This window comes from Salmo trutta, chromosome 2 (genome assembly GCF_901001165.1).
Source record: "Salmo trutta chromosome 2, fSalTru1.1, whole genome shotgun sequence".
Classification (NCBI taxonomy): domain Eukaryota; kingdom Metazoa; phylum Chordata; class Actinopteri; order Salmoniformes; family Salmonidae; genus Salmo; species Salmo trutta.
The window spans coordinates 21322595-21348424 of NC_042958.1; the positions used below are offsets into that span (position 1 = coordinate 21322595).

The 25830-nt window shown below is 44.6% G+C and overlaps 2 protein-coding genes across 2 annotated transcripts in view; one reads left to right on the forward strand and one right to left on the reverse strand.

Moving 5' to 3' along the window:
* LOC115153139 (transmembrane protein 56-B) overlaps positions 1–25830 on the forward strand; it is a 128010-nt gene that overhangs the window by 68493 nt on the left and 33687 nt on the right. The window lies entirely within an intron of this gene.
* LOC115153132 (calponin-3) lies at positions 9177–25388 on the reverse strand. Its single transcript, XM_029698221.1, has 7 exons — positions 25136–25388; positions 12794–12915; positions 12348–12414; positions 11762–11899; positions 11426–11542; positions 10932–11078; positions 9177–10569 (listed from the first exon to the last, which is right to left on the reverse strand). The coding sequence occupies exons 1-7, from the start codon at positions 25190–25192 to the stop codon at positions 10198–10200; spliced, it is 1020 nt and encodes a 339-aa protein (XP_029554081.1). The 5' UTR covers positions 25193–25388; the 3' UTR covers positions 9177–10197.

Genomic DNA, 25830 nt, shown 5'->3' on the forward strand with positions numbered 1-25830 from the left:
TACTTTATCCCCTTGAACAAAATACAAAATAGTAGCTAGCAAGATGGAGTTATTTTTAATGAGTGCATTTCACAAGTGGCTAGTTTGCATCCTACTTTCACTAAAACCTACAGTAAAGGTTTTGCCTGCAAACTTTGGTTTTGAATCACGATGTTCTGGCATGTCTGTCCCAGTGCCTCATGATTTTTGGGGAGAGGTGTCTGTCTCAAGAGGGTCCACCCCAATTTTTCCCCCTTATCAAAGTTGCCAAAAGAGACCTTATAGTCACTGTTGCCCAGGGTCGGGTTTTTGAGACTAAGTGCAGTAGGGAACGTATAATAACCAACCATTTGAATCATTTCCAGCTCTGCAAAGTTGTGTGTGTCATCTGGTTCATAGACAAACAACAGAAATTAATTGTAAATTAATTTCAGCTCTGGCATTTGGTAAGCTGGTTGGGAGACAGAATGTTGGGAGACAGAATGTTGGTGCGTGTGTGCATGTGTGTGCATGCCTGCATAAATGTGTGTATCTGTGTGTGAGTGTGTGAGCGAGTGTGTGTGTGCATGCATGTTTGAGAGAGCTCAGGATTATGCAACCTAACCTACCAGAACCTTCTGACCAGAACTCATCAGCTGGTGAGGTTGGGGCTGCTGGGGCACTGTGGCCAAACACATGTCCAACAAAATACATTTGAAAGGAACTGTTTTGCAGGGAACAGAACGCAGTCTGTGGAAAAGTGTCGAAGGAAAACACAGGCAAGAGACTTCAGGGAAGGAGTGGGGACTGCATACTGCATAGGGTTCCTGGTGCAGTATTTTGGACATGGTTTGGATATTGATGGCTTTTTACCTGGCCCAGACTCAATCAGTCCTGTGGTGGCCTCATCCAAATGGCCAAATGGATGGTTCTAGCACTGCAGAGAAGTCACTCTTACTGACTCTTTCAGTGTGCTCTCTCATGAAACCCTCTCAAATTCCTTACTGGTTAGTGATGCCTTACAATCAAAATGAAATGAAATGTATTGGTCACATACACATGTTTAGCAGATGTTATTGCGGGTGTAGCGAAATGCTTGTTCTTCGAGCTCCGACAATGCAGTAATATCTAACAAGTAATATCTAACTGTTTCATAACATATACCCAAAATACACGTACATCTAAGTAAGGAATGGATTAAGAATATAGATAAACTCAGCAAAAAAAGAAACGTCCTCTCAATGTCAGCTGCGTTTATTTTCAGCAAACTTAACATGTGTAAATATTTGTATGAACATAACAAGATTCAACGACTGAGACATAAACTGAACAAGTTCCACAGACATGTGACTAACAGAAATGGAATAATGTGTCCCTGAACAAAGGGAGGAGGGGGGTCAAAATCAAAAGTAACAGTCAGTATCTGGTGTGGCCACCAGCTGCATTAAGTACTGCAGTGCATCTCCTCCTCATGGACTGCACCAGATTTGCCAGTTATTGCTGTGAGATGTTACCCTACTCTTCCACCAAGCACCTGCAAGTTCCCGGACATTTCTGGGGGGACTTGCCCTAGCCCTCACCCTCCGATCCAACAGATCCCAGACGTGCTCAATGGGATTGAGATCCGGGCTCTTCGCTGGCCATGGCAGAACACTGACATTCCTGTCTTGCAGGAAATCACGCACAGAACAAGCAGTATGGCTGGTGGCATTGTCATGCAGGAGGGTCATGTCAGGATGAGCCTGCAGGAAGGGTACCACATGAGGGAGGAGGATGTCTTCCCTGTAACGCACAGCGTTGAGATTGTCTGCAATGACAACAAGCTCAGTCCGATGATGCTGTGACACACCGCCCCAAACCATGATGAACCCTCCACCTCCAAATCAATCCCGCTCCAGAGTACAGGCCTCAGTGTAACGCTCATTCCTTCGATGATAAACGCGAATCCGACCATCACCCCTGGTGAGACAAAACTGCGACTCGTCAGTGAAGAGCATTTTTTGCCAGTCCTGTCTGGTCCAGCGACGGTGGGTTTGTGCCCATAGGCGACGTTATTGCCGGTGATGTCTGGTGAGGACCTGCCTTACAGCAGGCCTACAAGCCCTCAGTCCAGCCTTTCTTAGCCTATTGCGGATAGTCTGAGCACTGATGGAGGGATTGTGCGTTCCTGGTGTAACTCTGGCAGTTGTTGTTACCATCCTGTACCTGTCCCGCAAGTGTGATGTTCTGATGTACTGATCCTGTGTAGGTGTTGTTACACGTGGTCTGCAACTGCGAGGACGATCAGCTGTCCATCCTGTCTCCCTGTAGCTCTGTCTTAGGCGTGTCACAGTATGGACATTGCAATTTATTTCCCTGGCCACATCTGCAGTCCTCATGACTCCTTGCAGCATGCCTAATGCACATTCACGCAGATGAGCAGGGACCCTGGGCATCTTTCTTTTGATGTTTTTCAGAGTCAGTAGAAAGGCCTCTTTAGTGTCCTAGGTTTTCATAACTGTAACCTTAATTGCCTACCGTCTGTAAGCTGTTAGTATCTTAACGACCGTTCCACAGGTGCATGTTCATTAATTGTTTAAGGTTAATTGAAAAAGCATGGGAACAGTGTTTACACCCTTTACAATGAAGATCTGTGAAGTTATTTGGATTTTTATGAATTATCTTTGAAAGACAGGGTCCTGAAAAAGGGACTTTTTTGTTGTTTTTGCTGAGTTTACATATATGTCAAAGTGGCATTGGACTAAGATACAGTGGCATAGTATACAATACAGTATATACATATGAGATGGGTGATGCAATATTTACACACAATTAAAGTGACTAAGATACCGTAGAATAGTATTGAGTACAGTTTATACATATGAGATGAGTAATTCAAGATACGGAGACGTTATTAAAGTGGCTAGTGTTTCATTTCCTTGAAGTGGCCAGTGATTCCTAATCTATGTGTCATGTTGGTATGAATGATTCGGGAGATCGGCGCTGGAATGCGTAATAGGGTTTTTTATACCCAAATTACAACGTGCCGTGTAAAGGCACAGGGACGAAGACCAAACAAACACTATACAAAACACAGGGTTGAAACCCAAACAAAAGAGCGAGGAGTACCTTGAATAAATAACACAAGAGCACAATGATTAACACACGGGACGAGACCCATAATCATCTGCGCAATCCACAACGGCACAAAAGCCAAAACACACAGCACAGGTTCTCACACGCATCAACAGACATAGTAACAATAATCGACAGGACAATGGTAAACCAAGGACACACTTATACAATTACTAATCACTGGGAATAGGGCCCAGGTGTGCACAATGAAAGTTCCGGAGGGTACTGTGACACTATGTCTATAGGCAGCTGCCTCTGATGTGCTGGAGATGGCTGTTTAACAGTCAGTAGTGTAGTATAGAATATAATACAGTATATACATATGAAATGGGTGATGCAACATGTAAACGCAATTTAAAAGTGACTAAGATACCGTAGAATAGTGTGGAGTGCAGTTTATACATATGTAATGCTAAATACGGAAACATTATTAAAGTGACTAGTGATCCATTTCTAAAAGTGGCCAGAGATTCCTAATCTATTTCTATAGACAGCCACCTCTGATGTGCTAGTGATGGCTGTTTAGCAGTCTGATGGCCTTGAGATAGAAGCTGTTTTTCAGTCTCTCGGTCCCAGCTTTGATGCACCTGTACTGACCTCGCCTTCTGGATGATTGCGGGGTGGACAGGCAGTGGCTCGGGCAGTTGATGTCCTTGATGATCTTTTTGGCCTTCGTATGACATCGGGTGCTGTAGGTGTCATGGAGGGCTGGAAGTCACTGAATACTGAGTACATAATAGTCTCTGCCTGGTACTCGTTACACGCTAGGCCTACTGTTGAGTTTTATATGTCAGAAGTAGGAGTTGCTTCTGGCCCTCTCACTAATTGACAGTAAAACAGAGGATGCCTTCTAATTGTATTTCCCCAAATTGAATCTGAGGTATTCAACACCTCACTGGGAGAAATACTGACTCCATTGTTCGCCCATGTTGCTGTCACTAACTCACAGCGTGGTGTTTGGACTATAGAGATACCAGATTCCCTCTGTTCCCCAATGGTTAATGTTGTATTGTCTCACCCAATGTCAACATGCAAGGAAATTAGGTCTAATTGCTAGACTGAGAAACAAGTAATTTACAGATAATGGCGTATTACTCTCATCCAGCACCCAGCTGGTTTAGATTAGCACCAGCCACAGAGGGCTGAGTTAGTGCACCTCTCTTCCCAAATGAAGACACAATTTGGGCTTCACACACAAGGCTAATTCTTAGCACGCTAGGCAACTGAGAAGCATTATAGATGCTATACTCCTTCATTAGAGATTGTAAGGAAAAAAGTGGGAGAATTTAGTACAACATTCGTATGTTGATGGCGAAGCAAAGCTTTGGTCTTTCCAACCAGATGCTAACATTGCAGCAGAATGTACTGTGTCTTGGATGTGACCATGAGTAAAAGATCCTGAGGCCTTTTAGTACAGGTTATGGTGCAATGGTGGTTAACTTTGTACTTGTGCACATTCTCTGAGTCTGAGCAATGCAAACATTTTGCTAACAGCCATCCACTGGCATGTGAGGGAGGATAGGGCCTCATCATACTCACTCCAAGACCCAACTCAACCTATGTATATTGTTAGATCTGTGTAGTTCACAACCAATGAAGGCAGTGAAGGCTTTTGTGTGCACTTTGTAATTGTTTGACAGGCTGTCATTCAAAGGTATCCCTTGAATACAGTAGACACATTCATTGTAGATTCATTGTGCAGTTTATTTGACAGGTAGTCAAGCAATTAAAATATGTTTCTATGTCAGGTACAGCAATTCCTCTTTTTAAAATGTCATCTTACAGGTTCAGGTTCACTGGGCTAGTAAAGGGCTCCTGGCTCCCTCCAAGGGACTCCCACTGGTCTTGGATCAGGGCCCAAGTCTCACCAGTAGTGACTTTATCTCATGACGATCACCAGAGCGTCAGCTGCAGAAAATGGCCCTACACACATGCGCACGCACGCACGCACGCACACACACAAACACACACATACACACAAACACACACACACACACACACACACACACACACACACACACACACACACACACACACACACACACACACACACACACACACACACGCACACACACACACACACCCCCTAGCCTCATGTCCATGTATCTGTCAGGAGCATGATATATCCTCCCCCATCCCCTGTTCCCCCCATACCCTGTTCCCCCTAACCCCTGTTCCCCCATCCCCTGTTCCCCCCATCCCCTGTTCCCCCAACCCCTGTTCCCCCTAACCCCTGTTCCCCCCATCCCCTGTCCCCCCTAACCCCTGTTCCCCCTAACCCCTGTTCCCCAATCCCCTGTTCCCCCATCCCCTGTTCCCCCCATCCCCTGTTCCCACCTAACCCCTGTTCCCCCATCCCCTGTTCCCCCCCATCCCCTGTCCCCCCTAACCCCTGTTCCCCCCATCCCGTTCCCCCTAACCCCTGTTCCCCCATCCCCTGTTCCCCCGTTCCCCCTCATCCCCTGTTCCCCCCATCCCCTGTTCCCCCATCCCCTGTTCCCCCTAACCCCTGTTCCCCATCCCCTGTTACCCCTAACCCCTGTTCCCCCATCCCCTGTTCCCCCCATCCCCTGTTCCCCCATCCCCTGTCCCCCCTAACCCCTGTTCCCCCATCCCCTGTTCCCCCATCCCCTGTTACCCCTAACCCCTGTTCACATATCCCCTGTTCCCCCCATCCCCTGTTCCCCCATCCCCTGTCCCCCCTAACCCCTGTTCCCCCATCCCCTGTTCCCCCTAACCCCTGTTCCCCCTAACCCCTGTTCCCCCATCCCCTGTTCCCCCCTATCCCCTGTTCCCCCCAACCCCTGTTCCCCCATCCCCTGTTCCCTCCTATCCCCTTTTCCCCCCATCACCTGTCCCCCCTAAGCCCTGTTCCCCCCATCCCCTGTTCCCCCTAACCCCTGTTACCCCTAACCCCTGTTCCCCTATCCCCTGTTCCCCCCATCCCCTGTTCCCCCATCCCCTGTCCCCCCTAACCCCTGTTCCCCCATCCCCTGTTCCCTCATCCCCTGTTACCCCTAACCCCTGTTCCCCCATCCCCTGTTCCCCCCATCCCCTGTCCCCCCTAACCCCTGTCCCCCCTAACCCCTGTTCCCCCATCCCCTGTTCCCCCTAACCCCTGTTCCCCCTAACCCCTGTTCCCCCATCCCCTGTTCCCCCCTATCCCCTGTTCCCCCCAACCCCTGTTCCCCCATCCCCTGTTCCCTCCTATCCCCTGTTCCCCCATCACCTGTCCCCCTTAAGCCCTGTTCCCCCCATCCCCTGTTTCCCCTAACCCCTGTTACCCCTAACCCCTGTTCCCCTATCCCCTGTTCCCCATCCCCTGTTCCCCATCCCCTGTCCCCCCTAATCCCTGTTCCCCATCCCCTGTTCCCCCTAACCCCTGTCCCCCTAACCCCTGTTCCCCCATCCCCTGTTCCCCCCATCCCGTCCCCCCTAACCCCTGTTCCCCCCATCCCGTTCCCCCTAACCCCTGTTCCCCCATCCCCTGTTCCCCCCTATCCCCTGTTCCCCCCTATCCCCTGTTCCCCCCATCCCCTGTCCCCCCTAAGCCCTGTTCCCCCCATCCCCTGTTCCCCCTAACCCCTGTTCCCCTCATCCCAGGCGAGATTTGTTGAGTTACAGCCCGAGGAGCAGCTAGCTGGAGCGCTCAGCTAATAAAGTCCAGACCTCGGAGAGACGCTAGCCCACAGTCTCCTTCTTTTCTATTGTCTTTGGAGGCAACCAACCATCCATCATGTGTCATTAAATCCCTGCGCGGCTCTATCACGTTACACTGCAAAACCAGGCCACTCGAGTAATATGAAATCAATAGAAATATGCATGGTGGTATTATTACCAAAATATTTTTCAAAATATGCATGGTTGATAACCTGAGATGAAGCTAAAAGCCGTTTCAAACCACAGACCCTCCGTCTGAAGCCTGGTCCTCTCATAGATGTGTTGACTGGTTGGAAGATCTCTGGGCATTGATAAACGATGAGGCTTCAATGTCAGCCACAATGCTAGATTCCCTCAGCTGCAATGTGAATACACACCACTGTACCTTCTCTGTTACCTATTAAAATCATTGGTAAATTTTCTCAAGTTACTGTAACTGACCAAAAGACACCGCAAATATGGAAATTAACCAAGACCGAATAGTAGTCTCTTAAACAGTAACAGTCCGTGGGTAATGGTTACCACACATCGTTTATCAAAGACCTTCAATACACAGGCTTCCTGACATGTTTTTGGCCCTGAGCAGGGTGTGTGTGTGTGTGTGTGTGTGTGTGTGTGTGTGTGTGTGTGTGTGTGTGTGTGTGTGTGTGTGTGTGTGTGTGTGTGTGTGTGTGTGTGTGTGTGTGTGTGTGTGTGTGTGTGTGTGTGTGTGTGTCAACACGGTTTGTGTTTGCCTCCCGCCATGCTGCAGGACTGGTCGTTTCGAGTTCTGCCTTGCCTTTAAAGGCCTTCCTACTGCGGTTGCTGTGGTAACCACCTTATTTGGACTGCCTTCTCTAAAATTGAGTCTTGCGTTTTCGTCCTGGATTCCAAAGCTCACACACAAAGCACTGATTATTCCCAAGCAGCGAACTGACTGCGGCTAAAAAAAGGAGACAGCTCTTGAATGAATGCCATAGTTTTCTCATGAAGCCCATTGGTTGAGTTGGCATGTCAGTCCTTGGTGTTACGAAGCCCAGTATGGACACACAGTCTGTTTGATTAGCTCATCACATGGTTGGACACACGAGAGGTCAACTACCAATAACTATGGCGCTGTTGACGCAGTGTATAAGTAGGCATGATTCATAAACTGTGATAGTGTGAATTTGACTATGGAAAGCAAACAAGTGGATTTCAAGAATTATAAGACCTTGAGCGATGTACTTAATATATAATTGTGGACTCACCAAAGGAGAAACCCTTTGTACATGCATTCCCACTAAAAGTTAATGGTGTGGCGTGTAACACAATATGTTAGGTCTGCCTTTACAAAGCCAGTAAACCATATGCTGCAGCTCTTAACATTCCTTCCAGATTGAGGCCTTGAGTGAATTACCATACATCGCCTTTTTGCAGACCATGTCCAACACTAACGCTCCACACACACACACCATGTCCAACACACAGACAGCCACCCTCAGAACTGACTCACTCAACCATCCCTTTCCCAGAACACAGGAATGCTAGTTCTCAAAACACACTCATCACATTGCTTTCAATTCAGCCTTTCTTCTGCTTATTCCATTCAGGAGTGGGACAAAAAGAGAGAGCAGCAAAGCTTAGCTTAATTAAATTCTACTCTGTCTGATGTTTCCAAATATGTCTGTGGATGCTGGCTGAGCTGCTAGTCCTCTGTCATGGTTGTTTATCGGGTTGGATCTCTGGCCAAGCCATTGGAACAGTTAATCAAGCTCCACTTTACTGTCACAATTGAAAAACAAATGCATTTATTTATTTATTTTGGCCACACAAACAGACTGCAGTTAACATTTCAATGATTCATTTTCAACATTATGACTAAAAATGGTCAGTAATTGATGTATGGAGGGGCACATCAGGCAAGCTTCTCTTCAGCCAGTGGGAGTGTCAGTAATGGCATCCTATTCCCTACATAGTGCAATACTTTTGACCAGAACACTATGGGCCCAGACAAATCCTATGACTTTATTTTGCAGACTTCTTTTTTTGTTCCACTTTTGAGACAACCGCTCTGAGTGGAAAAGCAGTTTACAACAGTCTGTAGAAAACGGTGGACATCGATTCAGGCAGTGGGCTGCTTCCAAAAGCCGTCTCAGAGTCATCCACTGTGGCTAAAGCCTCATAACAGAATATTTAGAGTAAGTTTAGGTCTATATGAATAGTTTTAATATACAGCCAAGGCTCAGTGACATTCCAATTCGTCGTCATAAAATGTACAAGACTAGCGTGCCCTCCTAATGAAATCAAAAGTCCTGCAAACCACTTAGTATTAAAGGGCAAATGCCAATCAGAATCACAATGTGGAAAAATTCTTCCTGCTTCAGGCATGTCATTTAATTCTGGTTAAATTACATTACCAATTTATATAGAGGAAATTTGATAAAAGATTGGAAGACAGTGCAAATAAAGTTGACAATGGACTATGAAAGCTTGGAGAACCAAGGAATAGGCTTTATTTGGAACATACATTTTTGCTTTAATTTCTTTTTTATAATTACATAACAGAGGACAGGCTGCGTCTGAAATACAACCCTATATAGTGCACTACTTTAGACCAGAGCCCTGGCTAAAAGTAGTGCACTATATAGGGAATAGGGTGCCTTTTCAGACACCACACTAGTTTATAATGAGAGACATGGCAATAAATACAGTGGGAATGGAGGGTGGCTATAAGAACATGAGACATGGCATGGCACAATAAGACTAGCCCTACTGTATGCATCTGGTCTAATGGAATAGCCATTAGAAATTACTCTGCGCGATTTTAGGAAAATAAATGGTGCAGTGACTTGTATTGAAACCTACCAAAAAATTTAAACAGATGAGATGGCCACTGGTTACTCTGAGGCTCACTCAATTGTATTGATATAAAAAGGTAATAATTGGTCCTTTTAGGTTGGCAGAAAGCAAAGCAGTCAGTGAATTAATTCCTTTAAAAGGATGATATGATCAGTAAAAGAAGTCTATGGGATAAAAAAAGTGGAATGATTGCAAATGCTACAAAGTTGGCTAAATTAATCTTTACTTCACAGTGTCCCATACTTCATAATGTAATAGTATAAAAATATTATAATATAGCATCTCCAACACTGTATCTCAGCACGTTATGCTTTAACTACAACGGCATGAACACTACTGCTCAAATGGAAGGAGAGTTGGGGAGGAGGTGGAGAAGGAACGCGCTCAAGACAATATTTATCTCTTATGCTTCAATAAAAAAAATGTAAAAGATTAGCGAGGATAGCAAAAGACTTGCTCTGTTTGTCATCGATAAAATACACTGGTTTAATACTGCTCCGTCTAGCGGTCGTTGTGGTGTTAAGGTGGCGCCGGATTAACCTGGTCCCAGATCTGTTTGTGCGGTCTTGCCAACTCCTATGGTCTTTGGCAAGACAGCACAAACTAATCTGGGACCAGGCTAGTGCCGGATGGCCCCGGACAGCCCTAATAGTCGATTCCCTGGTCGATGTTGTTGTAGTGGGCCACGTCGTTGTAGTTGTCCTCTTCCTGATAAGCCACTGGGTACTCCTCCCCCTCTCCCTCCTGGAGGAATTCCTCTGCCTGATAGTCACTGTCGCTGATCTCAGAGCAGTTGGTGCCCGTGCCTTGGCTCCCGTTGGTATGTATGACGGGCTCGGTGGGCGAGCCGCAGTACTTGGGGTCGTACACCTGGCGTCCCAGGCCGTACGCACTCATGCCTTTCTGGGACGCCACCTTGTTGGTGCCCATCTGCAGGGAGATGGTGGAGTTGTCCACTGGATGCACCTGCTTATTGTCGAAGATGTCCCGACGCGTTCCTGGGCAGGACATACCGGCCTGGGAGGGGAGAGGAGAGGGAGAGAGGGCCGGGGAGGGGGTACACTTTAGGAGCTTTCCAGGAAAACAGTTATTGACTTGGATTGTCTTCAAGACAAACATACGTATCATGTATCATCGACCATGTGATTATGGCAATGTGCAATGAAAAGCCATGTGAAGTCTCCATCATATTGTACACTAGATCCCATTGCTCTCTGTTACATTCCCTTGGCTCTCTTGAAAGTAGCACTTGCTAGCTAGTTCCTTCCATTACATAGGTTGCATCGAGGTTTCAACAGGGGAAGTGGAGCCCTGTAAATGCATCAGTGTTCGTTCTACCCATAGACATTCACAGTGTTTATATACATAATTGATTATACCTGGCTGGCTCCTTTGTTGGTACCCATCTGCAGACTGATGGTGGTCTGGTCATAAGGCTTGTCTGTCTGGGACCTTGGGTCGTAAAGATGTCTTCTGGTCCCATATGCTGTCATACCAGCCTGGCTCGCACACTTGTTGGTCCCCATCTAAAATACCCAGGAACATAGCTGAATAGACGTATTGCACTTACATTTTAGTCATTTAGCAGACACTCTTATCCAGGGCGACTTCACCTAGTTCGTTTGGGGATTAGAACCAGGTTACTGGCCCAACGCTCTTAACCGCTAGGCTACCTGCCGCCCCACATCTATTACCAGCGATTGAAGAATCAGTTAAATAAGCTACATACAAAACATTCATTAAATCAGGATGATTTCCATTGGCGAGATATTGAAAAGGTATAATAATGAACAAAAAAAAACTTTTATTATATAGTCACATCCAGTAACAGAGCCCAACAACCTGTGGTTGTTTAAGCATCATCATGTCTTACCTGCAGTCCGATGACACATTGTCCAGCCTTGATCTTATCGTCATCAAAATGGCGTGTCTGTTTGTCTGCGTATTTCACACCAATGTCACATGATGTGTGCATGCCTTTGGTCTTTGCCTGTGGAAGAAGATAAGAATGTGGAAATATATTGATGCTACAAGTCCCTTGGAGAGAAGGAACCCTATCAGAATGTATTGGTAACACTTTACAGTAGGTGTCAAAGTCTTTCTCCCAGGAGACACTAACTGTACCATAACATGTCTTGTATGTTTTAAAACATCTAAATAATATTCATAATTAAGGAAGTCTTTCTACCCCCCTGGGTATCACACTTACTATGCTAGCAAGGGAGAGCAATGTGCTCTGGACTTGGGTCATGTTGCCGTTCTCAAACAGGTCGTTGGCCTCGAAGATGTCATTGGGCTTCATGCCGTAGGCCAGGATGGCTTTGATGAAGTTGCCAAGATTCTCCAGCTGGGGGAACATAACACAGGTTACAGATAGAAATAGATTGAATAGAGCTGGCACGATTCCCTATTATTGCTGACAAGACAATAGTATATTTTCTACATGCTACATTTCTATCAGAATGTTCTGTGACATTACATCCTCCTGATGGGCATAGCAGAGATGGGGGGGGGGGGGGGGCTTTAGTATGAACATCAGGAAGTAATAACTCCATAAAGAAGGTGTGTGTGTGTGTGTGTGTGTGAGAGCCAGAGTGAGGAGAGAGAGCTGAAGGCTTAATGAAGGAGTCCACTTATTGTCCATGCACGACATATGGCTTACAGGTCTTAAACGGTATTAATGAGCTGAACAGCCACTCTTTTGTCTTTGTGCTTTCTTTTTTTTTTAAGTGTTCATATTATTACGGGAGATTGTGTACTCTAAACTCCATACATTGAGGTTTAGGTTAGCCTACCTTGTGCCAGTTCAGTTGTGAGTGGTTAATTTTCTTTATTGAGCCAGGTTGCAGTTTGTTTATCAACCTAAGAAAGAGAGAAGGTCAGTCTATGAAATCAAATCTGATATATATTTTGCAGATGTTATCGCGGGTGTAGCGAAATGTTTATGCATCTTACACACAACATTCAGTTTAAAGTGTTCAAGTTCAATGTAAAAAAATATAATTCTTTGCTGAGGACAATATCTGCAGTATTCAACTGTAATATAAAACAGACAAAATGCAAATCACCACATCAATATTTGGATAGTGACTGGAGTGTGATTGATTACTCATATGTAAAATCCTAATCAGTCTCCACTCGGCAAACATTAGCTGCAGATCACAGCATAGTGTGGAGGGCACACACACACCAATGTCAACTCTCTATCACCGTCAGCTCTGCAGTAAACACAGACACTTACTCTCCCAGGATGACTCCATCCTTTAGGCCCTTCTGGAAATTCTCGCCAATGGCCATCGCCGTCACCTCCTCGATCCAGAACCGAAGCTCCTCCTCCTTTTGCATGTCATATTTGCCTGCGATCTGAGAAGGTGAAAGCACAGTGGCTTAGTAAAAGTTATTATCTCAGAACCTAGACAAACATCTTCTATGTTCAAGTCTGTATCACTGATCAAGCTACAGGCTTGCATGGCGTGTTTCATAATGTCCTTTGACAATGTAATAAAAACCAAAAAGTTTTCCCCATTGAGAAGATTGTAAGAAGTTGTTAGCAAGCTGGGCTTTTACAGATGTGCCCCAAATGGCACCCAATTACCTATTTAGTGCACTACTTTTGACTAGAGCCCTGGTGAAAAGTAGTGCACTATAAAAGGAATAGGGTGTCATTTCAGCAGAGTAAGTACTGAGCTGTGGGGTAAATCAACAGGCTGTGACTGGGGGGGGGGGGCTTAAAGCTCAAATGTTGACCTTCTGTCTGGAATAGCATAAAAGCCCAGACGTTTGGCTTTAAAATGTTGTGCCAACCAGACGTTCATTTTATTTAACGAGGCAAGTCAGTTAACCTCTACGGGATCGGTGTCCCCCCACAAGGAATGGTTGAGCTAATGTAGGCTAATGTGATTAGCATGAGGTTGTAAGTAACAAGAACATTTCCCAGGACAGACATATCTGATATGGGCTGAAAGCTTACATTCTTGTTAATCTAACTGCACTGTCCAATTTACAGTAGCTACTACAGTGCAAGAATACCATTATTGTTTGAGGAGAGTGTACAGTTATGAACGTGAACATTTATTAATAAACCAAATTAGGCACATTTGGGCAGTCTTGATACAACATTTTGAACAGAAACGCAATGGTTCATTTTATCAGTCTCTGCATACTGCTGCCATCTAGTGGCCAAAATCGAAATTGCGCCTAACCTGGACTAGTACATTGTGACCTGTTGCCTGCATTTCAAAGATGGAACAAAAAAGTGCATGTTTTTTTCTTTGTATTATCTTTTACCAGATCAAATGTGTTATGATCTCCTACATTCATTTCACATTTCCACAAATGTCAAAGTGTTTCCTTTCAAATGGTATCAAGAATATGCATATCCTTGCTTCAGGTCCTGAGCTACAGGCAGTTAGATTTGGGTATGTCATTTTAGGCGAAAATTGAAAAAAAAAAGGTTCCGATCCTTAAGGAGGTTTTAAGAACAAATTCTTATTTACAATGACGGCCTAACCCAGAAAACGCTGGGCCAATTGTGCGCCGCCCTATGGGACTCCCAATCACAGCCGGTTGTGAGACAGCCTGGAATTGAACTAGGGTCTGTAGTGACACCGCTAGCACTGAGATGCAGTGCCTTAGACCGCTGCGCCACTCAGGAGCAAAGTGATTTAGCTAAGTGATTCATGTAATATAGATTGTTGTTAGAACCTTATTGGGTCCAAACAAACAGTAAGGACGTCAACCCTTCTAGTGAGTCCCAACGTTACGTCAGAAATGCTTTCAGATTCCCACGTTGGCTTCAAAGCCAGTGTGAGAAAAAAATATATACACAAATTCACCTGTTGTTCATAAGGGAGCCCATGATGCAACCCCGGTTTTCTGAGAAGTAAAAGAGAAGATATTTTCGAGACTGAAAGACACTAGCCCAAATGAAGACACTTAAGGCCCTTAGTGTGGTCCGATGTAGTTTTTTCTAGAGCACATTAATCCTGGTCTATTGCCAGGAAAATAAATGACAATAATCTATTTATTGTGGTCTTGTATGTTAGGGACAGTCCGTTCTCCCAGGGTCAGCTCACTAAAATGCTGGGTAGCTAATGTGCACCAGGACACAGCTCAGAGAGGAAGTGATGCTATGGGCATCATGGCATGGACAGTAGCCATCGGAGGAAGAGGAAGTGTGTGTGTGTGTGTGTGTGTGTGTGTGTGTGTGTGTGTGTGTGTGTGTGTGTGTGAATGTGAAGCCAATTACAATGGCATGCTCCTCTTCTTCTCCCACTGCTTCCTCTCCAATACACACACACAAACACAACATGAGAAGTCAAGGGCTTGGAAACCTCCCCCGCTGGCTCTCTGGAGCATTTACCATGCTCAAGGTTTCAATTGCCAACCGCACACTACAGAACACATGCGGAAGCCAAAAGTCATTAAATGTAAACAGATTCACTGGATCTGCTAAAAATGGTAGGCCTACATTGAATGTGTTGTAATCTACTGTAAATGACTAAGTACTGTACTGTCAGTTACCCACAATTGGATTGAACAATGCCATGGAACTTTTCCAGGTCCTTTCTACAAATGTCAAACAACGGAGTATATTTAACTGTGCTTTGCAGCTACAGTCACCCATTAGTTCATATTCCATTGTAAACAAAAACTTCAACATTGGCCTATGTCCTATAAACATGGGCTTTTCACAAGTGCATCTCACAGTTCACACGGAGTCAGTTAAACAAACAAACTCATCTCTATAATCTAGTCAAAGAGGAAGACCACAGGAGACAAAGCATCTTGCCTCCATTCCACTCCTCTCCCTTTCATTATAGTCCATTCTTTGTTTCACCTTTACTCTACAACTGTAGCTTATTCGCAGTGTGCTGATATTAGCTCTTTAGCACCACATGTTAATGCTGGGCTTCAAGAGGGATGCTATATGTAGGCTATGTAGCAATGTAAACCAGGCGTATTGAAAGCTAATAAAGCCATTGGGGTTATGACAGCCTTTTAGCACTACTATGTGAGACGAAAGCTTGAAGCCCATAAACTTGTAGCCAACTTCTTCCCCCCTATTCGGCAGAGAAAGGCTTGTTTTCTTTTAACTGCAGTTTATCACCCCCCCCCCCCACACACACTAAATCCTGTCAGCTGGAATGTGAAGGCCGTCACCAGAAAGACATGCCCTCTCTGAAGCGGTGTACGTGTGTGTGAGAGAGAGAGAGAGTGAGAGAAACAAGGCCCTGTTCTCACATAATAACAGTCAAAGGCAAATCTTCAAACGTCCCTCCATCTTGTAAAAGGGCCAAAGTGGTGTTCTAGTTGCAAAACATGACTCAATGAGAGGACTGGGATGGAGTGGAAGGGTTATAGAGGAACTTGTCCATCCCTTCTGAACAGCTTGACAGCACACTGTCATTTACAAAAATTCATCGGAGGCTTTTTGTGCCACTGACTGACAGCAGCTGGAAGCCAAACCATCACCCGAGAACACACAGAGCCCTCCTCAGAGAGAAATCAGGGAGGATTAGAGAGGAGAGATTTCTCTTTCTTCACTTCTCTCTCCCAGCACAGCAGTACTTCTCTAGGAACACTGCCAACTCCCCCCAGTTCTCTTATGTCTTGGAGTCGATAAAAGGAAAGCTTCTGAGAAGAAATCTGGAAAGCTACATGGGCTAAACCCCACTGGAATTGAACCCCAGACAAGCCCGTCTTCCACAATCCAACACTGTAGCCCAAAGCATTTCCTGATGACGTTGCAGAACCTAGAAAACATCTGGACGGAGAAGAAAGTTTAAAGGGAGAAAATGCCCCAGAAGTCCAACACGATCAATTCAATTTTGGCTAGATACACCACTGTTGAGGCAATTGTTGTTTAAATCAATAACGTGCATCATCCAGTCTGGTATTGTTTCTCTTTGAAACAATTTCTAGCCAAACGGAATTGTATAGTCATGAAGTTCCTTACAATCAAGTTATCGGTCCCATTTATACAATATCTTATAGAATTGAGGGCATCTCTAACAGGGAACTTGACAGATTCTATGACCAGAATGACCCCCACTTGATTAATTATTTGTTCAATCACACACATGACCAAGTATTGAACAAACAGTCCAGCTGGTATTCATTCATATTTAACCACTATCCGTTAGCTCTGAAAAAGCTCAGTAGACCACATAATGTGAAGTGATTGGCCGTGCAATAAAATGTGTAGTGAACTAGAAATGTTTACATATAGTTTGGAGCCTTAATAAAACCAATCACTGCACTAGGCCAAATCCTAACTTTAGCCTTAATAAAACCAAACTTGAGACGTGGAAAGAGCCTCTGATGTTAATTAAGCAAGAAACCAACAATAACAAAAAGTCCAACAGAGTCAACAATCGTCCATTAAGTCTTTAACATGTTGTTACAGACAATAGTGTTAGCACAAACAAAATAGGTGCACTAGCTAACATTAGCCTTCATCAAAGTTGAACATGTCAAGGTTGGTGAAACACCCAGTATCGATCTTGGGGATGTGAAAGTAAAAAAAAAGCTGAACAATGGTTTCAGGAAAAGGGCTCAGTTTCTGTTCACCCCAAAACAGCATCTCAGGGGTTAACGTGACAAAACAAAGAATTTAGGAATCAGTCTCACTGTGAAAAGAAAATCCAGCCTGAACCATTGCAGGGAGGGAATTGTCTCCTGTCAGCAAATAGCAGGGGAACACTCCATCCCCCAACACTTCTCCCTGCAGCGCTCCCCCCACATTGGTAGTAATGGTATTGTGTTTTACTATTAAAAAAGGACGGGGGGGGGGGGGTAAGACAACCCCACAATAACCAGTCCTCCACCACATATCTGGGTCATGTTCATTTGGCACCAAAGCATAGAAAACAGACAAACATGGAGGGACTACCTGGACTTTTGAGAAGGACTACCTAGACAAATTTGTCATGTACTGTTTCAAAGTGTTTTTCTATGTTGTGCCCTACAGAACATGATTATGGTGTATTAAGACCACCACCAGCCAGACTGCCCTGTTCTCCTAATTCCTCTCCCTAGCCAGGGAAGCCTGAGTTGGGCCTCATTCAGCCAACACCTGGCTCCTATCCAGGGCTCCCTGCCTGCTCCAGGGCCACTAGAGAAAACACACATTGAGGTAGAGGAGAGCAGAGGAGCTGGACAGAGCTTGCATTGTTGTGCGTCTTGTGGTTCCAAGACTGCACGTCTGCAATCTCTTTCCTGCCAAAGATTCAGCAGAGATATATAACCAAATTCTCTGTTTGCTTAAGGAACCAACAACTCGCCCACCCAAAGACTTCAATGGAGGGGAAAAACAAACAAGGCAGATTCAGACCTACATGAATGGCGAGGCTTTGCAGCCCCACTATCTATGATCAACTATTTTAGCAAGCATGTATTAGTGAGTAATCAGATAAATGTGATTTCCTATCAGACCCGGCTGGAGAAAATATCATATTTACTACTGAAACCCTTTGGGTGAGAACCAAACTGAACATTAAGTTGTTTTTTTCTGTATGGAAATCTTTACTTCTGAAACCGTCTGGCTGAAATGAAAACAAACTCAACATGAAATTCTCAGGAGGGCTATAGGCTACTTGGTGGTAACCCAATGTCTTCTGACCTCATTAACACGACTCCCTCTTTCACACAGCACCGGATTCAGCTAAAGCTCTACCCTAACAAGAGCAGTCAAACTCTAAGTTCACGACCCTCCAACTGCTGTAGGAAAGATATAACAGATGTGAGTTCATGTGCTCCCAGGCTCCAGAGGGAATTCCTGCTCTATTTTACAAACACTTGAGAAGTCCCAGCCCAAAAAAACACCAGTTAGTCAGTCAGTCAAACATTTGGTCAGCACTTCAACCTGAGTGCCGGTGACCCCTTGGAAAGCACTGCTGGCTTGTTGGATTACAAATAACTAACATGGTGGTTTGACTTTATAAACAATATGGGCTGAAGAAAGTAACTTTGGAACACAGGGACTGTTCCAAACATTCAGCTTTAGCTTTTTCTTTTTGTCTAACATAATTCAAGCAAGAAAGGACAACCTGTATCCTTAATTTAAAGTGCACGTGTGTGTGTGTGTGTAGTTGAATGACAGTTGCTGCTCATCTTTCGACATTAGCAAGCATTTACATTGGAAACTAAGCTGCTTTCCATTTCCCCCCCTTTCAGAATGCACTGGATATTTATCACAATTAACCGTGAAATAAAGCATGCGTGTTGACAGCCACCCTGGAAAATATCAGAAAGCACACACGCATTAGAAGAACGAGAGCTAACATAATTTTTATATTTTCCCGGCTGAGCCAGCGTTTGGCTGTACTAGTATCGCCCATCTGATACTGTCAAGGTTCAAGAGATTACCTCACCTGAAAGCTTTTCATACCACCACAATGTGAATGAAAGTACAAACATAAACAGGGGCACTTAAGCAGTAGGTACAGCTAGGAGACATGACGCAGTAGCCTAAAACTGTAGCCTGTCTTGAACCACTTTATGGATCAGATGGACCACAACAGAGAGACATCAGAAACTGTGCTAATTAAGGAATGAGGTGGTCTGGTCTCATTAAGGCATGAGAAACAGATGGTTTGAGGCACACGATTTTAACTCTGCTTGGAACCACAGCATAATGAACTTACACTCGTAATATCCCATCTTCAGGCAGAGAGAGACCTCTCAAAATGACAAAAATCATAGTCCAATAGGAGAGCGAGAGAGACACTAAAGCTCAGTGAATTAGAGATCTTTCAGATTGGGTTGTTTGTTGCCAGTTTCCAGGTTCCAGTTTCTCACGTTCAGGAAGTGTGGCAATGTGAGACTAGGGGATGTTGGTAATAGAGAGGGATCATTGAGGAATTCTAAGCATCTCTGACATGTGACTTCCAAAGAAGCCCGTACAATACGGGTGATTGCATGTATAGTTTTCTCCAGTTTCTGCAGTCTGTATTTAATCAGAGCTTGATAAATTTACAATCTGCTGGAGTGTTTGACAAATTCCTGACTTAGTGTGCCAAAAGTTGACATAGAAATCTGTTACTTGAAAGCCAGCCAGTGCAAGGCTATGTATAAATGGACTGTGTAGGCTACACTAACACCACTGTGTATGTTTGTTGATGATCTCATCATTCTGCAACACACTTAAATACAGTAGCCTAGATTCCACTGTGTTGTTCTCAAGTTTTTGTGCTCCTGGTCAATTTCTCCTTAAGGTTTGTTTAAAAATATCCATTATCATCCCTCTCTAACTGGATTTTCACATCATTGGCCAACAATAGGCTATGACAGCCTGCTTATCTTTTATCAGGAGAGAGAAAAACCTTGGCTGGCTTCTGGCACCACTGCTATCAATTCAAACCGAGACAGGGCAGATAGAAACTGTACACGAGACACAGTTTCACATAAACATTACACACGGGCCTGAGTAGGCTATGCTCCTTCGGCCTTGACTGTCCTGTTTCCGATGGATAGGCTGATCGACGATGTCATGATTCAATCATTTCCTACAGAGGGACAACTTCGGTAGCCTAGGCCAATGTGTTATAAACCAGTGGGACATCAAATCAAATTTATTGGTCACATACACATGGTTAGCAGATGTTAATGCGAGTGTAGCGAAATGCTTGTGCTTCTAGTTCCGACAGTGCAGTAATATTTAACAACAAATCTAACAAGAAATCTAACAAATTCACAACGACTACCTTATACACACAAATGTAAAGGGATGAATAAGAATATGCACATATAAATATATGGATGAGCGATGGTCGTGCGGCATAGGCAAGATGCAGTCGATGGTATAGAATACAGTATATACATATGAGATGAATAATGTAGGATATGTAGACATTAAAGTGCCGTTATTTAAAGTGACTAGTGATACATTTTAATAAAGGTATTAAAGTGGCCAGAGATTTGAGTCTGTATGTTGGCAGCAGCCACTATGTTAGTGATGGCTGTTTAACAGTCTGATGGCCTTGAGATAGAATCTGTTTTCAGTCTCTCGGTCCCCGCTTCCATGCACCTGTACTGACCTCGCCTTCTGGATGATAGCGGGGTGAACAGGCAATGGCTCGGGTGGTTGTTGTCCTTGATGATCTTTTTGGCCTTCCTGTGACATCGGGTGCTGTAGGTGTCCTGGAGGGCAGGTAGTTTGCCCCCGGTGATGTGTTGTGCAGACCGAACCACCCTCTGGAGAACCTTGCGGTTGAGGGCGGAGCAGTTCCCGTACCAGGCGGTGATACAGCCCGACAGGATGCTCTCGATTGTGCATCTGTAAAAGTTTGTGTTTTAGGTTACAAGTCAAACTTCAGTCTCTTGAGGTTGAAGAGGCGCTGTTGCGCCCTCTTCACCACGCTGTCTGTGTGGATGGACCATTTCAGTTTGTCCGTGATGTGTACGCCGAGGAACATAAAACTTTCCACTTTCTCCACTACTGTCCCGTCGATGTGGATGGGGGGGGATGCTCCCTCTGCTGTTTCCTGAAGTCCACAATCATCTCCTTTGTTTTGTTGATGTTGAGTGAGATTTTCCTGACACCACACTCCGAGGGCCCTCACCTCCTCCCTGTGGGCCGTCTCGTCGTTGTTGGTAATCAAGCCTACCACTGTAGTGTCGTCTGCAAACTTGATGATTGCGTTGGAGGCGTGCATGGCCACACAGTCATGGGTGAACAGGGAGTACAGGAGAGGGCTGAGAACACACCCTTGTGGGACCCCAGTGTTGAGAATCAGCGGGGTGGAGATGTTGTTTCCTACCTTCACTATCTGGGGGTGGCCCGCCAGAAAGTCCAGGACCGGACCCAGTTGCACAGGGCGGGGTCAAGACCCAGTTTGGAGGGTACTATGGTGTTAAATGCTGAGCTGTAGTCAATGAACAGCATTCTTACATAGGTATTCCTCTTGTCCAGATGGGATAGGGCAGTGTGCAGTGTGATGGTGTTGTGTTATCTGTGGACCTATTGGGGCGGTAAGCAAATTGGAGTTGGTCTAGGGTATCAGGTAGGGTGGAGGTGATATGATCCTTGACTAGTCTCTCAAAGCACTTCATGATGACAGAAGTGAGTGCTACAGGGAAATCATCATTTAGTTCAGTTACCTTAGCTTTCTTGGGAACAGGAACAATGGTGGCCATCTTGAAGCATGTGGGCACAGCAGACTGGGATAGGGATTGATTGAATATGTCCATAAAACACACCAGCCAGCTAGTCTGCGCATGCTCTGAAGATGCGGCTAGGGATGCAGTCTGGGCCGGCAGCCTTGCGAGGGTTAACACGTTTAAATGTTTTACTCATGTTGGACATGGTGAAGGATAGCCCACAGGCTTTGGTAGCGGGCAATGTCAGTGGCACTGCATTGTCCTCAAAGCGAGCAAAGAAGTTGTTTAATTTGTCTGGGAGCAAGACGTTGATGTCTGCGACAGGGCTGGTTTTCTTTTTGTAATCCATGATTGACTGTAGACCCTGCCACATATGTCTCGCGTTTGAGCCGTTGAATTGACTCTACTTTGTCTCTATACTGACACTTTGCTTGTTTGCTTGTCTTGCGGAGGGAATAGCTACACTGTTTGTTTTCGGTCATGTTTCCAGTCGCTTCGCCATGATTAAAAGTGGTGGTTTGTGCTTTCAGTTTTGCGCGAATGCTGCCATCACGGTTTCTGATTAGGGAAGGTTTTAATAGTCAGTGGGTACAACATCACCGATGCACTTGCTAATAAACACGCTCACCGAGTCAGCGTATATGTCAATGTTGTTGCCTGAGGCTATCCGGAACATATCCCAGTCCACATGATTCCGATTGGTCAGACCAGCGTTGGATAGACCTGAGCACGGACGTTTCCTGTTTTAGTTTCTGTCTATAGGCTGGGAAAAACAAAATGGAGTCATGGTCAGATTTGCCGAAGGGAGGGCGGGCTTTGTATGCATCATGGAAGTTAGAGTAGCAATGGTCCAGAATGCTACCAGCTCGTGTCGCGCATTCAATATGCTGATCGGATTTAGGAAGCCTTGTTCTCAGATTAGCTTTATAAAAATCCACAGCTACAATAAATGCAGCCTCAGGATATATGGTTTCCAGTTTACATAGAGTTCAGTGAAGTTCTTTCAGGGCCTGTTGAGCTATCTGCTTGGGGGAGGGGGGGGGGGGATATACACGGCTGTGAATATAGTCGAAGAGAATTCTCTTGGTAGATAATGCGGTCAGTATTTGATTGTAATGAATTCTAGGTCAGGTGAACAAATGGACTTGAGTTCCTGTATGTTGTTATGATTACACCATGAGTCGTTAATCATAAGGCATACACCCCCGCCCTTCTTCTTACCAGAGAGATCTTTGTTTCAGTCAGCGCGATGTGTGAAGAAACTGGGTGGCTATACCGACTCTGACAACATATTCCGAGTAAGCCATGTTTCCATGAAACAGAGAATGTTACAATCTCTGATGTCTCTCTGGAAGGCAACTCGTGCCCTAATTTCGTCCACCTTGTTTTCTAATGCAGTGTCATCAACTGGGCGATCATGATCGACTGGTCGATCTTCAAGGCATTCGTAGTTGAGCAAACATTACTGTAGAAAAGCCAATGATAAAGACTTGCGCTCCTTTTTGATTGAGCTGTTGGAGATAGGTGCACTTGATTCAGAAGCCCTGTGCACCGGGTAGTCAGTGCTCCCATTTTGAACCATTTAAATGTCTGAAAAGACAAACTCCGCCTACCAGGCAGACCGGGAGATCTGTGGCCAATTGGATACCTGAAATCACTGTGCCTACAGTTTCCACAACCCCAACCAAAACAAAACTTGATACTAGCTCGGCTCCCGAGTGGGGCAGCGGTCTAAGGCACTGCATCACAGTGTTCCGGTGTCACTATGACCTGGGGTTCGATCCCAGGCTGTGTCACAACTGGCCGTGACCGGGAGTCCCATAGGGCGGCACACAATTGGCAAAGGTCTGGGTTAGTGGAGGGTTTGGCCGGGAGGGGACTTTACTTGGCTCATCGCATTCTAGCAACTCTTTGTGGCAGGCCGAGCACCTGCAAGCTGACCTCGGTCGTCAGTTGAACAGTGTTTCCTCTGACACATTGGTGCGGCTGGCTTCCGGGTTAAGTGAGTGGTTGTTAAGAAGCGCAGCTTGGCGGGTCATGTTTCGGAGGATGCATGACACGACCTTTGCCTCTCCCAAGCCTGTTGGGCAGTAGCTGCGATGAGACAAGATCGTACTTGGATATCATGAAATTGGGGAGAAAAAGGGGGTAAAATTACACCATTGTTCTTTTTAAAATATCAAATAATTTGATACTAGCCTACGTAAGATTCATAACTTGTAATACATTGACCAAAGAGAGTGTCAAAGAATACAGCAGAGATTCTGTTTTTATGAGTGAGTTCATGTCTAAGTGATTTGAGGAAGTGACTTGCTTTTTGGGGCAAGTTTCTCAAAAATGTGAAATCACAAAAAAAGGTGTCTTTTACATCAAAAATTGAGATTTGGTGGTTACATTTCTCTCATTTATATGGGCTGCCATTTGGCTGAAACACAATTTCAGGATTGCGGCTTTAAACCAGGGCCCACCCCGGTAATTCACCTCTCGTTGCATTTGTTGTTCAAGTTACACTAAATAACCTGTTATAACATCTCTGACTGACTGAGACAGCTGTACAGTTACAGTGTAGCCCCCATTGCCACATTTAAATGTGGGGGCATAGCCTACCCATTGCCCCTATGCTGCAGACTCTAATGATGTCAGTTATCAGTGAGCTGGCTCATTTGGCTCAGGTCAGTTAAAACAGCAATTTATTTGGCTCCTAAAATGGCTATTCGTTCAGTAATAACCAATCTCTAATGTAAAACCTACAAAGTTGCCTAGCATTATGTCAGATCTTGACATGGGAGTTCAAATAGCCTACAGCTTTACCGGACGAAATTATTAGGTGGCCTGAAGAAAAAAACGAGAAAAAAAACAAGCACTGCATAAAATGTGTGGACCAGAAAAAGTCTCTCACCTTACTATTGTTCCTGCAGTGAGAAATTACAATATTCAGAGAATGTTTTTATAACTTTTCTGCAATTAATCGTTGTCTGGAGATTAAAAAAGCAGTAGTAATAATATGGGAGCCAAATATATGGCTCTTTCACAGACGCGATTCGGTTCCTGACGTTAACTGTTCATTTAAAAAAATTTTTTAAACACATTCGAACGAACCATCACTAGCGAACTCCTCCCTGTCCCACTGCTACAAACAATACATTGGGCTAAGTTGGCTTACACTCATGCTATTTCCAGTGATTGTTTTTACTTAAGTGTTGTTTTCAAAAATAGTTGGTAAACTTTTAATTAATGTGTGAAACTTGTTTGTTTTTTTTCGTCTAAATTTCTATAGGGGACAGTCCCATATGAAAATGGCCCTTGTAGCCTATTAATCATAACCAAAGATGATCTGCCATACCAGTGCATCAAACTATTAACAAGGACGACTCACATGTTCAACTCTGTAGCCCATTTTAGTTGGTCGGCAATAATTTACAAACCAAAATGTCGTTATAAAAAAACAAACAAATGATTTACTTTTTAGTTCTTTACTCACTTTGCTTTTCACCTCTGCTGATAACCCGTAGGCTGGTCCCTTATTGAATGAAGTCATATTTGTTTTAGATTTACAACCAAAGTCAATATCCACTGCTACAAAGTAGCAAAAACGATTCCTTTCGGTTACTTTGTATCACACAATGAACAGCGTAGTTCGGTGTCCCGTTCAGTCAGTCCAAAGGAGGAGTTTAAATCCGTGCAAATGTGTGGACTGTGAGTATCGCAGAGGCTGGTCGGACTAAATCTTCTCCCATCAAAACCTCATTTTTGTTTAGAAAAAATTTCGCAAGACCATTGACGGAGCCTTCCGAGCCAATCAGAGGAGCGGATTCTACATACCTCTCTCCCCATTGTTGGAGGCTGCTACTGTAGCGCATTTCTACGGAAGAGAATGATGTTAGTGATTTTACCAGGCACAAGCTATCCTATGTTATCTGTTTTTACTGTCCATTTGGTTTGACATTTGATGTCTAATGATGTTGTTGTGGCTACAAACTTCACTGATTTACACTGAAAAAGGACTGCAATTAAGCACAGCATAGCCTATAATACATATTTAGGTAAGTAAAAGGTTTCATTTCATTGTTTGATGATTTGTAGGCTACTAAAAGAATCCAAACACTGATTTATTTACTTACGCCCTGTAATAAGCATATATTGATAAAACTGATCTTGGTGCCTCTTATTGATTGG

Bases quoted from the DNA above. Each gene is read 5' to 3' on its own strand.
- LOC115153132 (XM_029698221.1), bottom strand. From the start codon at position 25,192: ATGACTTCATTCAATAAGGGACCAGCCTACGGGTTATCAGCAGAGGTG. The intron at 12,916-25,135 runs GTGAGTAAAGAA...TCACCTTCTCAG, and splicing joins CAGCAGAGGTGAAAAGCAAA to ATCGCAGGCAAATATGACAT. The intron at 12,415-12,793 runs GTAAGTGTCTGT...TCTCTTTCTTAG, and splicing joins GATGGAGTCATCCTGGGAGA to GTTGATAAACAAACTGCAAC.